General features: G+C 44.0%; 1 protein-coding gene across 2 annotated transcripts in view; it reads right to left on the bottom strand.

Moving 5' to 3' along the window:
* Positions 1 to 1,867: 1,867 nt before the first annotated feature.
* mtm1 (myotubularin 1) overlaps positions 1,868 to 17,693 on the bottom strand; it is a 29,320-nt gene continuing 13,494 nt past the window's right edge. Inside the window, exons 7-16 of one of the 2 annotated variants that reach the window (XM_087837840.1) lie at positions 16,097 to 16,180; positions 15,703 to 15,852; positions 12,366 to 12,551; positions 9,721 to 9,903; positions 9,282 to 9,437; positions 9,110 to 9,157; positions 8,915 to 9,007; positions 7,204 to 7,317; positions 6,070 to 6,246; positions 1,868 to 5,577 (exon numbers count right to left, since the gene is read on the bottom strand). In XM_087837840.1, coding sequence (XP_087693966.1) covers positions 5,383 to 5,577; positions 6,070 to 6,246; positions 7,204 to 7,317; positions 8,915 to 9,007; positions 9,110 to 9,157; positions 9,282 to 9,437; positions 9,721 to 9,903; positions 12,366 to 12,551; positions 15,703 to 15,852; positions 16,097 to 16,180 — 1,386 coding nt within the window. In that variant the 3' untranslated portion in view covers positions 1,868 to 5,382. The remainder of the gene's footprint in view (positions 5,578 to 6,069; positions 6,247 to 7,203; positions 7,318 to 8,914; positions 9,008 to 9,109; positions 9,158 to 9,281; positions 9,438 to 9,720; positions 9,904 to 12,365; positions 12,552 to 15,702; positions 15,853 to 16,096; positions 16,181 to 17,693) is intronic. The other variant, XM_087837841.1, reaches the window with a different exon arrangement.

The raw sequence follows: 17,693 nt of genomic DNA, 5'->3' as shown, positions 1-17,693 counted from the left end.
CAGTGCGCAGTTAGTCAGAGAGCCTGTTGTTGTTCTGACTGACGGTAGGGGGCAGTGTTTTCTCCAGTAGGCAACATTGTTTTAGAGATATTTAAGTTACATTAACATTGTGTGACGCTTTGCTGAATTGTTATTTCTTTTTGATCCTTGTGTCACATTGCTGAGACACTGATTTGTACAGTCAAGCACATAATTATTCATAGCCCGGCCAAATTTTGACTTAAAGTTACTTTTATTCAACCTGCAAGTTTTTTTCTTCTTTTTTTTTGGACCGGAAATGACACAGGTGTCTCCCAAAAGATAAGACTGTGTACAAGATGCATCATTGTGAAAAAAAAATTATATATCTCAGCTTTTATTTACATTTGAGCAAAAAGTATCAAGTGCAGAATTATTCATACCCTTCCCAGTAATCAATAGAAAAGCCTTTATGGGGTATTACTGCAATCAAACGCTTCCTATAAGTGCAGAGCAGCGTTTTGCACGTCTCCACAGCTATTTTTGCTCATGCATCTTTAGCAATGAGCTCCAAAGCTTTCAGATTGGAGGGTCTTCTTACCATCAACCTGATCTTTCGCTCCCTCCACAGATTCTCAGTTGGATTGAAGTCAGGACTCTGGCTGGGTCGCTGCAAAACGTTAATGTTGTCTGCTAACCGTTTCTTCACCACACTTGCTGTGTTTTGGGTCACTGTCGTGCTGAAATGTCCACTGGTGCCCAAGGCCAAGTTCCTCTGCAGACTGCCTGATGTTGTCGTTGAGAATCTTCATGTATCGCTCTTTTTTTCATGGTGCTGTTTACTGTGATTGGTTCCCTGGTCCATTGGCGAAAAACACCCAAAAGCATTAGGTTCCCACCACCATGCTTGACAGTGGGGACGGTGTTCTTTGGGCTGAAGGCTTCTCCTTTTTACGCCACATGAAGGAAACCTCATTGTGACCAAACAATTACATTTTTGTTTCATCTGACCAAAACACATACGATCGGAAGTCTTGCCTTATCTGGAGAAGTGGCGTCGTCCTTGATCTACACCCGTGGACCCCAGCAGCGTGCAGTGTCCGTTGGCCTGTCTGCCTTGAGACATTGCCACTAGCAGAGCCCAGATTCACCAGAATGGCCTCAGTGGTGATCCTTGGATTCTTTTCACCTCTCTCACTGTCCTCCTGGCCAGCACAGGTGTCACTTTGGGCTTCCGACCGCATCCTCTGAGATTTTCCACAGTGTGGAACATCTTGTACTTTTTAATAATCCTTTGCACTGTAGCCACTGGTCCTTTAAAACATTGAGATATAATGCCTTGTAGCCTTTTCCTGACTTGTGAGCAGCCGCAGGTCCTCACTGAGCTCCTTCTCTTAACCACGACTGTCCACAAACCCACTGCTGTTTTTCACCTGGTGAGTTGATTAAAACAGCTGTTCCCAGTTAATCAGGACTATTTGGACTGGTCCACAACTTTGGGTTTCCCCAGAGACTGACAGCTTAATAATTCTGGACGTGACACTTTTTGCTCAAATGTAAATAAAAGCTGAGAAATGTTTTTTTCCACGATAATGCCTCTTGTACATCATCTTATTATCTTTTGGGAGACACGTGTGTCATTTCCAGTCAAAGAAGAACTTGCTGGTTAAATAATAGTAACTTTAAGTCAAAATTTGAATAATTATGGGCTTGACTGTGCATCCAAACTGATTGTCCAGCTCACCTGAAACAAACAAACAACCCTACATTTCTTTATTTCTACTCGTAATGCTTTTCTATGCTAGACTGTCACTCACTGCAGAACAGCCTGAAGTGTCTGGATGTTAAAGGTAACATTTAGTATTTGTTGATGTAAACTGAACACACTGAACACACAGAACTCAGCCTGAACACTTTAAATTAATTTAATCAGAATTATTTACAGAAAATGAGCCTTTCAACAAACCAATTAAAAGAAACACGTGAAATGTTTTCAGATTTCACTTTTTGTTTAGTACACATTTTGTGTATTCATTACAAAGCTGGCTATAATATGACACAAGCCCCTCAAACTACAATCCCCTACATAAATGAAAGCGTCTAACTGAAATGAACAATGGCGAGGACGTCTCACAGACCAGAGTCAAGGATCCGCACGGAGCTGACGGGCTGAAGCCGCTCCTCCTCCTCCTCCTCCTGGGTTCGCACGTACGAAGCAAAAAATGCCCTCAGAGATAAAATCAAACACTTTGAACCGATGGAGCAGAAATCCAAAATTTATACCAACAATTTCTGAACCAATATTACTTTCCTTTTTATAAAACTGTGAGGTTTTACACTACATAAAATATTTGTATTTTACAACAATAGAACTTTAGACAGTAAAATAGGTTTTGATTGAGGTAATTACATTACATCATGGTGCTTATACAAAGTAAAAAAAAAATAGATTCTCATTTGTTTTTCCCAAAATACAACCAAGAGCCCAACACACACACGTTTGTCTCTTTCTGCCTCCGTGGTCGCACCAAATCCTTCGGTTCACCTCTCTTTGCACACAGCAATCAGCTTGCACTGCCTCACTTTTCCAGAAAAGGTTCAACTTTGGAATTTGTCACACATGCAGGTAGTTTATTCTCTTTAATCCTGACAGTTGCTGTTTGTTCTCCCTTCTTACGTTAGAGCTACTTTTAGAAAAACAGTAAAACCACAAGTTTTCCAAGCTTATTACAGGAAACTCATCTGAGAACTCGCTGTGTCCTCCAGCTGTTACACAATGTGCATTTACAGGCTGGACACTTTAAAGGTTTATCACCGAGTCGCTCCAGGTGCTTTCAGTAACTCTGATTTTTTTGCCATATGTTGGACACGCTGGGGAAACAGAGGGGCTAAATAAAGCTGATGCAGGAAAGTGTTTTGCACTGACAAGCTAAAGGTTGGCTATAAATTCAAAGCACAAAAGCAGCAGGGTTAGCTGAACACAAAGAGTCAGCGAGGTTCGCAGACTTTAGAATAAAACTGGGTGAGTCTTTGCTGGACTGATGATAAACATGTTGTTGTTAAAGCTCAGGTAGAATAAAACAGCATCAGCCCATTTACTGTTTACCAAGCATGGCTGAAAGATTCCTTAAAATCAAACAAGGAAAACGATCGAGCCGGTAAAGCACGAGGGGAAGTTAACTTGGTCAGTCGAGGAAGGGTTAGGGTTAACTAGCAGAGACCCTGTTTGCCTCTAAAAGCATCTCAAATAAGATGCAGCGCAGCTAAAGTCTCTCTGTAGAGGTGAAGGTGATCCAAGGCAGAGATCTGGACATGAATCGACGCGCGTTAAAAATCACGATCAGAATGGGCTCAAACTCCAATTTTGAAGACATCAGACAATTAGAGTGTAAAGAAAGAAAAAGGAGAACATGACCTGGGTGTGCAGGTTTGTGGGTCTGTGTGACGTGGAAGCAAACAGTCAGTTTTTCCATGAATCCATAATGTCATTGATGATGGATGAGCATTGTAGTGAGAGTCCTGATAACAGCAACATTTATATGTTTGTGATTGTTAAATGTAACTGTTTGTAGGAAAGAACTTATAGGAATATGTTGCTAAAGGTATCGTGGCGAGGCGTCATCTACTTCTGTTTCCTGCATCCCTCTCTAAGACAGTTTCCCCTCCCACAATGCAACACTGCCAGGCTGCGATCCAGCGCTGAGTGAAGTGACTGGTTTCAAACCCCACAGCTGTGCCGAAGTAACACAACCGTGATTGACGTGTTACGTTTCCCTGGCAACAAGAATGACAGTGCTCCAGAATGGATGTGTCACCGTGGTTGGATGATTGGAATAAAGTGGAGGAGTCACTGCGATTGTAACAAACTACCATTTATGATAAAGACGTCAAATAGTTAGAATCAGTTGGTGCGAATAAGAAAAACATCGCCAACATTCCTTTTTTATTCCCACGCGTGCTGTTGCCGTGACGTCCGAGTTTGACCCTGACGGCACCTGAACATGCTGTTTGGACAGTTTTCATACGTATCCCAGGTAGAAATTTTAAACCCGTCTGAAACAACGAAAAACGATCATGATGAGCAAAGTAACCTTTTTTTAATCATTTGATATTAATTAGGCTTTCTTCTAACTTGCAATCATACTTCTTTTAATTGGAATGAGTTGATCTTTGTTGGAGAAAAGAAAGCAAAACAAAAAATTACAAAACGGTGAAACAGGCGTCTAAAGGCACAGGTGCTTCCAGAGGTTTTACTCAGCGTTCACTCACCCTGCTCTCGAGTTGATGACCAGCATGTTAGCACGCTGTTAGCACGCTGAGACCACGACGGGCCAGGACTGTACTCTGTGTGTTTAGTGAAAACGTTTAAATACAGGAAGTGATCCGGGATCAGAGGCCAGCTTTCCTTTACTCTCTCGAGCACCTGAAATATCTCCTGTATCAAAGCTGCATTCATATGTGTTGAATGCTAATTAATTCCAACCAAAGTCATTGGCTAGAACTGCATTTGCTTTCAGCGATGTAGCATATAGCAGTGGCAAACGTACGTGGCTCCAGATTTCCTCCTTGGCTATTAAAAAACCCCAAAAGCCCCAAAACGAGACGCAATATTTACACGTAGCTGGAAACTAAACCGTCGTCCACTTGAGAACTCTACGCCTGCTGCGCTTCGGATCACCGCACGCCTTCAGGATAGAGAACTCAGCAGCAGGAAGTGTAAAAAGTGTTGTTGTTTGTTGGTACAGGACACAAACAGCTGTGACGCAGGCAGGAGCCGGCTGACGGACAGCAGCTTTCTCACGTCTCTCTGAAATGCACATCAGTTTATTTCTGACGCTAAATCCAAATCGAACAAACAGGAAGTCTCCGACCTCGACTCGTGACAGCTTGGTCTTTGGCTACACCTGTAACCTGTAACCTGTCTTTACCTGGATTCATTTAACCGAATATTTTGCCCTGCACGCTGACCTCTGTAAACTGGGAGCTCATTAAACTCTGTGAAGACCTGAGGTAAAATTTCTTGTGTAATCACAACAGGATAAAACTGAACTTCAGCTCTGCTCATCTGCCTGAATGAACACAACGGTGTGTGTCCTGTGTGTGTGTGTGTGTGTTCAAGCCCTTGGACTGAAAGCTGCTCAGTGTGTTTAAGGCTTCACTGTCTGAAAAGTGTGTTTAGAAAAGTCTCGAGACAAGGCTGTACTGTGACATATTGCATAAATCACCATCACGTGGTATTAGAGTTAGACAACACTAGAGCCGTCGAATCTAAAAACCTACAATTTTGTGTTGTTCAACAGTTAGGGCTGCACAAAACTAATTCATTCCCTGCATGTGCAAGACACAAATCAAACTGAAGAAGGTGTAAGTGCAAGTTAGCAAGTATTTCTGATATCTGTGTGTGCGCGAGTGCGTCACCAGCCCTCAGAGAGGGGTCTGTAGGTGTGTATATTGCTGTGATGGGGTGGAGGTGGAGGAGGAGGTGGTGTTGGGGGTCGGGCTGTTAGCCAGATGAGAGGAGGTGGACGAGTCGGAGAGCTGCAGCTGCTCCAGCTTCTTCAAGTATTCGTCTCTGAGGGCCAGAAGCTCCTTGTAGCGCTGCTCCACTGGACTCTGCTGCTGAACACACACACACACACACACGCAGACACACAAACGCACACACACACACACACACACACACACAGACACACACGCGCACGAACGCACACACAGACACACACAGACAGACACACGCACGCAGACACACACAGACAGACACAGACACACATGCAAAGTCACAGGTTGTACACAGGAAATATTGCAGCATTTGAATATTGATTCTCAGAACAGGAGAGTTTCTACAACGTCAGTTACAGAGTTACTATGATGAACCACATTTATAAAAGAATCATTCGTCTTTCTGTCTGTAAATGTAAACGATGCCTTCTGATGATGCTGTAAACAGAAGTGGTCCCAGCACTGAACCCTGTGGAACGCCATAATTAACCTCAGTGTGTGAAGAGGACTCGAACGCTGCGCTGAGGTCTAACACAGATGAGTCCACATCAGGCCACATGTTTATCCAGGCAAGCTTACAGCACATTATAGCAAACACAAGAGCAGTCCTACCTGCTGTCGTATGCGTGGGTTCCAGCGGATGTAGTACGCTACCCAGAGCTCTAGGTGGCGCATGCTGGCAACAGGGTAGAGAACCCTGCCAGATTCTGGGGTGTAGAAGGGGTTTAAATACATATCCACCTTGCTGTTGACCAGAGACCACAGAGACACAGTCTTGGACCTCACCTCCTGCACCACAGAAGAGTCTCAGTGTCAAACATTTGCAGCTGAAGCACACGACATAAGTATGTGGACAGTGACACAGTTTTGATCATTTTGTCTGTGTAATTTTAACTTTCTTAGAGATTTTGTTTTGTAACACTGTATTTATTTTGTTGCATTGATTTCCATGCTTTGTACCACACTAACTTCCCAAGTATAAATAAAGTATTTCTTATCACGTTAACAGCAGGAACTGCAGACATTTTTATACGTAGTTCCTTATTTTCAACCTACCAGACAGACAGCAAAACCTCTAGGAGTTGCCAAATCCATGACCTGGACATGGACTACTACTAAATGAACAGCTCTGTATATCCTGGAAGATCATGGATGACAGACTGCAGGACCTCTATTTCACAACATCTAGCCAGGTCAAGAACACTTCTGAGCTGAGACGTGTAACATTGACAGCGTCTACAGTTAAGAGGCACCTTTATAAATATAAATACAGCACAATGCAACAAGAAGACCAGATTAGACCAGAAAACAACTAAAAGAGTCAGTTATGGGAAAACATCTTTGAATGAAATGAAACCAAAGTTGCAGTAGGACGAATGAAAGAGGAAAGCAGGAAAAGGAAAGTTCAAACATGGTGATGGCTGGGAATGTACGGCTGCCAGGAGAACCAAGTCACTACTGTTAACATGGATGCTGACAGAAGCAGGACGATGGATTCAGCCAAATACTGAAAAACTGATTGGTGATGCTTCGCCATGGAAACGGATAATGAGCCAAAGCATACTTCAAAGGACACCCAACACAACGAAACATGTGATTCAGCTGCTGAAGACAAAACTGACGGCAACATCCAGTCAGCCTTTAAAGTTGTAGTAAAAACTCTCATTGGACCAAACTCTATATTACGAGGACACAATTTTCACATTTCTGCATGCATGTACATGTTATATGTGCAGGTATTCTTACATGCTGGTCTCGTACGCTCTCGCAGTTGTACAGGAAGGTCCCGAAGCGACAGCTGTAGAGGTGATCCAGGATCGTCAGCAGGAGATGCTCGTTAAACTCGAAGGCCGTAGGGAACTAAGAGGTGAGAGTGACAATTCAAAGACCGAGTCCGTAATCTGAGACGTTAGTGAACATACAAACATTCAGCAGTGTTCCTGTCTTTTTGTTGGGGTGTTTCCTTCTCTCTTTTGTCAAATGCATTAAGTCAAACAGCATTTTGAGTATTTTGAGCCTAACCAGAGCAGCTCAGAGTGGGGACGGTGTGCCTGAACCAGGAGGTGGCTGGTTGGTCTGTGCAGCTGGACTGAGAAGAGTTCACAGTGTGGTGACATAAAGTGAAATCCAGAGCGTAGCAGCCAAACAGCGTCAGCCGAGGAGGTGAACGTGGGCAAGACGACAAATTTGGACTCTTCTGTTTTTACAATCATCATTTCAAATGTGTGTTTCGTGTTTTTGCAGTCAGTTTTAAAATGTTGTTGGTTTGATGAGAGGCCTGCTTTAGACAAACATTCAACTTACAACAGGAACGAGCTCTCAGTGACGATCGATGATGATTTGAGCTCAACGAAGCCAAAACTCATTTTGAATCTTCTGCTTCTGTAACGAGCCGTTATGTTGTTTGTTGCACTCTTTGTTTATTTGTTTATTCTCATTCATATTTGAACGATACAACAATCTGTAATGAAATTCATCCAAAATATTTGTTCGTCTTCAAGAAATGCCGCCTGTGCTGCTGGTGCGGACGAGCCTCCTGGGGGCTCCAGTTTCAAACTAAGCATGAACAGTTAACTGATACGCTCTGTTCTCGAGTTATCGGCCCTTCACGAGGTGTCGGGTTCAGGGGTCTGCTCTATATTATTGGAAATATGGTGCATCGGGTGACACCTCCAGCTCCAGTATGCAGACTGGAGCTGGAAATGAGTGGCGTGCCCACATGAGGAGGGGAATGCATGCCGGCCTAAATGGAGGCATTAAAGTATTTGTGGGTCTTGTTCATTAGTGACAAAAGTAGATGAGTGATAGAAGTGGGGAGTGGCAGCTTAACAAAGCTGGGTCTGCAGTAATGGTGACACTCGATACCAGTCTGCGGTGGTGAAAAGAGAAGCGAGCATGTAAGCGAAGAGGTCCGTTTAGTGAATTTACTCTCCCGTTCTTGTCAGTGGCCACAAACGATGGATAGGCGCCGAGGTGAGAAGGAGAATGATGAACGAGGCAGATAAGAGTGCCTGAAATGCCCGTCAGAGGGCATCTGCGATCTCTCTCAGCGACATGTTTAGGAGCTCTGGGTTGAGCCAGTATTCTAAATAAAAGGAGTCATTCGAGGCAGAAGATTCGACCGACTCTTGGCTCCTCCTAACTGAGGTATTTTCGGCATGTCCAACTGGGAGGAGGCCCCAAGTTAAACCCCGGTCACACTTGATTATTGACTAGCTTGGAAGTCCTGGTATGCCAAAAGAAGAGCTGGAAGAGGAAGCTGTGGCATCTCTGTTCAAGCCCTTCTGCTTTTCCATCAGTACCTACCTACAAATTCAGTGTTGCTACGACTGTCACAGGAAACCAGCCACGGAGGGTGTCGGGTTGAGGGTTATCTACAAACTGCTAGCTGCTTTTTAGCTACAAAGTGCAACATTGTTACGTTCCTACATTCACGCAGTGAGACGACTGCACGTACCTGTTTAGTCATCTGCCACACACAGTCGATGAACTGAACAAAGATGGGTGATCTGTCCTGATCGGCATGGTTTTTGTCACCATGTCCTATCCTCTGAACACACACACACACACACACACACAGGTCAGAAACGTTTCCTCCTAATCAGTCGTCTTAACTCAATAGATTTCAGAAACTAGATGGTGAAAAACTTACTGAGGCAAATTTGTGGCCGAAGCTGATCCATTCCTTTTCAATCAAAACCTAAAAAAGACACAATAATAACTTTTAAATATCAAACAGGCATCATGATGACATTAAAGCCTGCGGTGCTCCTCATATCCTCTGTGAAAGTCTACAGCTCATGCTCATGTGTGAAACGACTGACCTGGAAGCCTCTGAGAGTGCGATAGTGGCTGTCCAGCATCAGCATGGCCAGAGAGGTGAGCTGTGCAGTCCGGTCCCAGCCGTCACTGCAGTGAACTACTACTGAGTTCCCACTGGACACTTTGTCTGCAACTTGGATGGCTCCTGACAACACCAGCTACGTACAAGGGTTAGCACAACGCAATAAAAATACATTATTATAACAAGGTAATGTAAATGGACTGGTTCTTATGTAGCACATTTTTCCTAAGTGCTTTCTAACTTTTTCATACTCCGATGGATGCATCAGAGAGCAATTTGGGGTTAGTATCTTGCCCAAGGATATTTGGCATGCAGGGATCGAACCACCAACCTTCTGATCAGTAGATGACCTGCTCTATCACCTGAGCCACATCATGTAAGCACTGACCAGTTTTCAGATGCACGTAGAAACCTCTCACCTTGACATGCTCCAACCAGTGTGTCGACTCTAGGCTGGACAGCCAGTGGGATTCCTCCACGTTGGGGTAGACGATATCTTTGAGTTTCTTCTGGGATTCCCTCATGACGTGGATATTCTGGATGTCCAAGAAGATGAGCTCTGCATTTTGGTACTCATCACCCTCGTAGCCTCCTCCGGTGGCCTGAGGATTGCACAAACAATAGGCATGCATCTCTACACACTCAGATGTCTGTAACAGTATCAGTGGGTAAGAGACTTTGGTTAATGTTTGGGACTAATGATGACAGTGCTCTTTAACTCTTTTAGGGATCATCCTGCAACATAAATATTTATTATCCCAATAACCTGTCGCTGGTTATATTAGACTCATTAGCATTGTGTCGCAGCAGGTTCAGGTAGACAAAGGTTAAGAGAGTGTGATGGAAGTATCCACAAAAATGGCGTTTTATAGGACGTTTTATTGTTGTTTCATTTTCGCTGAGTGGTTTTTTTGCCCCACTATATCACAGATCATCCAGCATCACACAAACAGTGGCTCATCCCTCTTCTAATACCTGAAAAAGCAGGTGGGACTCACAGATATACGAGCAGAGCAGAGCTGGTGTGCCATAATAGCATAAAAGTGTCAGCAGTGCAGTGTAGGCCTTCGCTACAACCTCCTCTGTGCAGCTGCAGGTTCAAGACTATTTGCTGACTGAATGGTTTACTGGTGTTGGACCTAGGATGCTGGGAGGCAGACACACCCAGGACCAGAAGGCTGGACTAGAGGTGAGGTGGTGGTGTGGGGGTTCTCCTCCCTGCACTGCACTGGCCCAGGCCTCCTGTCTGTTGTTGCAGACCTCTGTTTAATCTTTTAACTGATGTTTGTTTTGTGAGTCTTTTGGTACAGATGCAGCAGATGGAGATCAACAATTTCTCGACTTTTATTCCCCCAGCCCACCTTTCTCTATTTCTCCACCACTGCTCCACCTTCACAGCGTCTGCTCCAGCATCCACTCTGACAATAATCTGAATAATAACAGAGTCTACAGTGCTCAAAGCAAGTATCTTTGGCACAACAAAGCATCCGCCCATCATCACCATCAGACCCTGATTCTGTTGCTAAAACTGTCAGACAGAACAAGTTAGAAAGTCCTACATGTCACTGTGACTCAACGAGGAAACCCTGAGTGTGCGCGCCTGCAGCCAGGCTAACGACAGCATTAATAGTTGTCTGTTTTATTTTGTGGTTTGAATCTTATTTGTACTGTTTCACTTTTTAAATAGATCACCTTACTGCCATAGACAACCAGTCAAAATGTATGACACACATTTAATGGTTCCTCTTTATTTTCATGAATGTTTACTGTAGATTCTCACTGAAGCCATCAGAACTATGAATGAACACATGACATTATGTCGTAAACAACTCAAAACATGTTTGATGTTTCAGATTCTTCCAAACAGCCTTTGCTTTGATTCCTGCTTTGCTCACTCTTGGCGTTCTCTCCATGAGCTTCATGAGGTCGTCTCCTGAAATGGTTTCCAACAGTCTTGAAGGAGTTCAGAGATGCTGAGCACTTGTTGGTCCTTTGCCTTCACTCTGAGCTCCATCTCATCCCAAACCATCCACACTGGGTTTAGGTCAGGTGACTGTGGAGGCCAGACCATCTGGTCAGCACTCCATCACTCTCCTTCTTGGTCAAACAGCCCTGACACAGCCTGGAGGTGTGTTTGGGGTCATTGTGCTGTTAAAAATAAATGATGGGATGCATGTGGCTTCAGGATGCTGTGGTAGCCCTGCTGGTTCAGTGCACCATGCTTCACAGTGGGAACCATGCATGTAGAGACCATCGTTCACCTTTTCTCCGTCACACAAAGACATGGCAGGTGGAACCAAAGATCTCAGATTTGGACCCATCAGACCAGAGCACAGATGTCCTCTGGTCTAATGTCCACTCCTTGTGTTTCTCAGCAGCTGTTTGACCATAAAGGCCTGATTCACACAGTCTCCTCTGAACATGTAGAGATGTGTCTGCTACTGGAGCTCTGTGTGGCATCTATCTGGGCTCTGATCTGAGCTGCTGTGATTTCTGAGGCTGGTGACTGGGATGAATGTATCCTCAGCAGCAGAGGGGACTCCTGCTCTTCCTTTCCTGGGCGTCCTCATGTGAGACAGTTTCATCGTGGTCTTGATGGTTTTTGTGACAGCACTTGGGGACACATTCAAAGCACAACACACCTGATGGTCCCAACCTCATTAAGAAGGCAAGAAACTCAACAAATGAGCCCTGACAGGCACACCTGTGAGGGGAAACATGTCAGGTGACGACATCATGAAGCTCACTGAGAGAAGGCCGAGGGTTTGCAGCGCTGCCAACAAAGCAAAGGGTGGAACCTAAAATATAAAACATATCTTGCTTCATATATTTGACGTCTTCAGTTTGTATCCACAGTGTAGAAAGTAGTAAAAATAAAGAAAAACCATTAAATGAGAAGGTGTGTCCAAACCTTTGACTGGCAGTGTATATATGGTGTATACAGGTGAAGTGCTACGAATAGTTTTTGGATGTACCGTCTTAAGTTTGATTAAATTAGTAGTTAACAGATAAATGTTGCAAATGATGCCCGTGGATTGCGGTGATGTTTTCTTTTCCTTCTGACCTTGTTGGCAACTGCGTTGACGTTGGGACGAGCGTCGTATATGGTGAGCTTGGTGGTATCGTTTGCCTCCCTAATCAGCTCCAGGTAGCGTTCATCGTCCTTGTTCCTTTTACCAGACATGCCAACGAGAGGCTGACTGCAGCGGACGATCACTGCTTGGTTCTCTCTGTGGATCCATGACAGGACCTAAGAGAACAACAGCAACAAGAAGTTACACAACACTTTATGATACAATGATACAGCGTCAATGTTAAGAACATCTGAATATGTCTGTGAAGCTTCTCAGTCATCCAGGTCATTGAAGTCTAAGGAGCTTGGGAAGAAAAGCTTCTGGACTGTCTGCCATCTATGATCCAGTTCTGAGACGCCTTAACGCCCACTCACATCCTGGGCCCTTTGACCTCAATAAGTCACATGACAGGGTGGGGCCAGGTTTCACGATGGGTTCACCTGAAACCTTGGCCTATTGTGACCTACACTTGTTTTCACACCTTGGCTCGTTTGATTAGGCAGAGGATCAATGGGGGGTCCATGACCCTCTTGGGGGCTTAAAATCTGGGACTCTCCACCATTTGACCCCAGAACTGAAGAAGCTTCTCAGAGAAACGTCTTCAAGAAACTTCAAGAAATCCAGAAGCTTTTCTCCTTAAACATCTGAATAGTACGGAGCCCCGCAGGGGACATGGGAGAAAAAAAAATTAAGACGGACTTTTGCGAGATCTCACAAAACTAACTCGGGATCTCGCAAAACTTTTGCGAGATCTCGCAAAAGTTGAATTCCAACAATGGCGGCAGCTACTTAGTTGTAATATTACTCTTTCTGGGTCACAAAATACACTTTTAAGATATTTTGAGGCGTGAATGTAGTTGTGTAAACGTCAGATACCTGCTCGGTTTACAAGACATCACATATTTGCAAAAGTGCTCCGACGTTTTCGGAGATCTGACACCCACTAACTCGAAGCTAACGGGAGGTCGAGACCTACTACAGCCGGGAGGAACAGCGCTTTCCCGGCACATCGTGCCTCGACCTCCCGGTCGGCTTCGAGCTGGCGGCCTCCGAAGAATGCGGCTAAAACTTTTGCGAGATCCCGAGTTTGTTTTGCGAGATCTCGCAAAAGTCCGTCTTAATTTTTTTTTCTCCCATGTCCCCTGCGGGGCTCCGTAGAATAGCCACAAACTATGTCAACAAGTCAAACCCGTTATGTTTAGTGTGAAACAATCCCTTAGCCTTAGACAAAGCTCTAGTTGTGTTTAGAATCTGCAGCATGTCACAAAATACCCGTCTGGACTTCCACTGCACATCTGAATGTTTTTAGCCTGCAAGCTTCCAGTACAAAAAAACACAGGTAATTTCTGTATTTGCTGTCTTGGGTTCTGCTTCCTGCATGATCCAGCATCAAACCATAACTGAACCAAATCTGGAGCTAATGTGTGGAAACCAGGGTAAACCTTTAAATGTTATTGGATGCTCAGTCAATGGAAGTTCTCAAACAGGTCAGTAATGACAACCAAGAAAATGCAGAAATTACAGTACAGCGGTCCCTCGTTTATCGCGGGAGTTACCTTCTAAAAACAAGCTGCGATAGGTGAAATCTGCAAAGTAGTGAACTTTATTTTTTACAATTATTATAGATGTTTTAGGCTGTAAAACCCCTCATTACACACTTTATAGACTTTTCTCAGACAGGCATGAACGTTTGTTTAAACACTCTCACAGTTCAAACCTTGGTAGAAACATAAGTCCAGTATTAAAGAATGAAACTGAAGATCAAACCCTGTTTTCAGGTCCAGAACAAGTAATTAGAGCAGCTGCCAGAGAATTCAACATGAATGAATCATTAATGAATCAATGGTACGGAAGCAGAGGAAGCAAGAAGAATGAGTTGAGTAAAGTTTGACTGTTTTTTTTTGCTTAATGCGCCTTATAATCTGGGAAATACAATAATTCTACCTTCCTTTAGCATAAGTTCAACTTTCTGTGTGATGGTTAGCATTGTTCTCTGCCTTCTGGATGCTACCGCAGCTGCCTTTGATGGTGCAAAATGTTAAATATAGTCAGGCCCATCAACTAACACGCATCACTTAAGCAATGTTGTGGTGGGTATCTATAGCTGCCAGTGTAATCGGGCCACCAGTGATTACTGATAATGTGACTGCTAACAAGAGTAGCAGGATGAATTCTGGGATGTACAGAGCTATACTTTCTGCTCAGATTGAGCCAAATGCTGCAAAAATAATAGGAAAGTACTTCACGGTGCAGATTTATAATGAGTAAAAGCACACTGCTAAAGCCAGAGAAGTGGGTTATTCTTCAATGACACGATACGCCCCTTAATCTCAACCCAATAGAGCAGCAGCTGCAGGGGACTACAGTAAAAGCCAAGCTGGAAACACAGCATCAGGGTCTGCAAAGTATTTTCATTCAAGTATTAAACAACAATAGTGACGTGCAGAGCTTTGGTAATGGACGGGGGGACAGATGAGGCGGGAGGTTCCACACACTGTGATATTTACAGACCACAGCGTGACTTGTAGTGAAGCAGGGAGGTGTGACAGTGAAGCTGCAAGAAAAAGAGGTAGTGAAGGTCGACGAGTTTAAATACCAACCATCAATGAACTGTGCAGGCAAATTCAATTTACTGTATATAGCACCAACTACAGCAGCTGTTGTTGGGATTTTCTTGCACCTCAAGGTCAAAAAAGATGAAAAGCATGCAGTCAGAGTGAAGTAAAGATGGCAGCGTAACTGAAAGTGAAGATTTAAGATGGTAGTGAGACCTGCTGTGACATAAAAGAGAAAAAAGAGGAGGACAAGCTGGAGTTAAAGATGCCTTTGGAGTGACCACAATGGACAGGATTGGGAATGAGTATATCAGAAGGACAGCTCAGGTTGAGGTTCAGTGGTCTGGAAACAAAGTTCAAGAGGGAAGATTAAGAAGCTTCGGACACTGCAGAAAAGAAGTAAAACAGAAGGACCACAAAAAAGGAGGACACGGACAGACTGTGAAAGAGAGCCAGAGATTAGGAAAGGAAAGGAAACACTGCATGCATCATGGAAATCCCCCGGCAGCCTACGTCTATTGCAGCATAACTAAGGGAGGATTCATGGTCACCTGGTCCAGCCCTAACTATATGCTTTAGCAAAAAGGAAAGTTTGAAGCCTAATCTTAAAAGTAGAGATAGTGTCTGTCTCCTGAATCCAAACTGGAAGCTGGTTCCACAGAAGAGGGGCCTGAAAACTGAAGTACGAGGAAGTACAGCACTGTATGCATTCAAAGATCTGGTCTAACTCAAAAAGTCTTTCCTATATTTGACAGCTTAGTCGCGCCCTCACCGGTATTCGTCCTCTTGACCGGAAAGCAGCCACTTTTCGGAGGTCCTCCTCTTTACTTTTGTAGGGTACAGCCAGCACAGTGGGGTAGGTGTCGCACAGATCGTAGCTCTTATTGATGAATGATATACGCCACTTGTTGTTAGGTAAACCCTGGAAGAGATAATGATCATTACTGGCTCATTACTTTAAAACTCAGCTCTAACAGTAAATCTTTGCTGACTGTTCAGAAGCATCAGACCTCACAGGTCATCAGGTTTTTAACATCAAGGCTTCTGAGGGTGCGTTCGCTTAGAACAACCGTCAATAAAAACAGATCATCAGCCCTTATAGAAAACACTGCCATTCCTATTGTCCTGAGCATTTGTACTGGGACTGCGCACGTTGTCTTTCTTACCTGCCGTCTGAACTCCTCTACGGGTTTGTAGATGGTCCAGCCAGTCTCAGCATACTTCTCTTGACTCAAATACGCAAAAAGAGGCTGGACAGAAGCAAAAGAGAGAAACGTGTAAGACGTTACTGTATACAGTGGTCTTATAGAAACAGCAGCACAGCTATTAGAACAGCCATTGTAACAGTAAAGCACACGAGCAGGGAGCGTTTTTAAATATTAAGCCCCGTCGATGTTATAATACTCTTTGTTTGGACAGCAGGCAGTTAGCAGAACGAATGAAGAGGCTTTAATGGCTTCAAATTAGTTTTTACCAAAAACATAAAAGGTCAGCTCAACGTTGAATGAAAATTCTGTTGTTTTTTTCACATTCAAGCTTTAATATCCGTGAAAATCAATATTACAGGCTTGTATAAAAGCTATCAGACGCCTAACAAACTGTGGTTTCCAACGGCCTCCAAATCAGCTCAGACTTAAAGGCGTCGTCACTGTAATGTAAGTGTTTGTGCCAAAGAAGGACCTGCTGTAGTTTTACTAGATGATGCAATTTGAAAATAGAGCCTCAGAAATGCTGGAACAACACTTTTAAAAACAGCTCTCGGCTACGTCCACACGTACACGGGTATTTTTGAAAACGGAGATTTTCCGTTTTCGTTTTAAAAAATAATCCCGTCCACACGTAAAGGCAGAAATGAAGGAAAACGCTGCTAGGAACATGCCAAAGCAGCAGGTGGCGCTATATTCCTAACCGTGCAGAAATGTTGGCCAATCAGAAGTCTAGAAGCCTCGGTGGGAAAAAGTAAACAAAGCTGGGGCATAGAAGCAGAACCGAGTCGTATGTGTGGAGGGACAATAACTGTGAGTGTATATGTAAGCATTTAAACACTGCAGAGACAATTAACAGTAACAGTATTGTAGAAATTCATTTCACCAAAACAATAACGTGGCGCACAGTGTGACGTCAAAAAAGGCGCACACCTTTGACGCTGCGTTTTCTCCGTTTTCTCCGTTTTTCTCGTCCACACCTAAATGCAAAAACTGAGTTTTTAAAAATCTCCGTTTTCAGTGACCAAAAACGCCGTTTACGTGTGGACGAAAGGTGCAAACGCATAGAAAAATCTGCGTTTTCAAAAATAGCCGGGTACGTGTGGACGCAGCACTAATTTCCTCCCTTGAATTCTGTTTTATTCATACAGCACCAAATCACAACAACAGTCACCTCAAGGCGCTTTATACTGTAAGGTAGACCAACAATCATATGACCCCCTATGAGCAAGACTTTGGCGACAGTGGGAAGGAAAAACTCCCTTTTAACAGGAAGAAACCTCCGACAGGTTCAGGGAGGGGCGGGGCCATCTGCTGTGATTGGTTGGGGTGAGAGAAGGACCTGGAAATTTTTCAGGCAAATCTGAGGTGGTCAGCTGAGTCTGAGTGCTGATGGCCTTACATGGAAAGAACAGGAAGTCTTGAACTACATTTTGGCATGTGCAAGTACTGCAGATGTAGCAGATGTGTGGACTGTGGGACAGGGAGGGGGCTGCATATCAAAATTTCAGCATTTACACAAATGCCTGGAAATAAATGAAATGGAGGATTTCCATTG

The sequence above is a fragment of the Neolamprologus brichardi genome, chromosome 3 (genome assembly GCF_056152115.1).
Source record: "Neolamprologus brichardi isolate AB-2024 chromosome 3, ASM5615211v1, whole genome shotgun sequence".
In the NCBI taxonomy this organism is placed as follows: domain Eukaryota; kingdom Metazoa; phylum Chordata; class Actinopteri; order Cichliformes; family Cichlidae; genus Neolamprologus; species Neolamprologus brichardi.
Note: the sequence above shows the minus strand (reverse complement) of the source record. Positions and strands in the feature narration are given on the sequence as shown.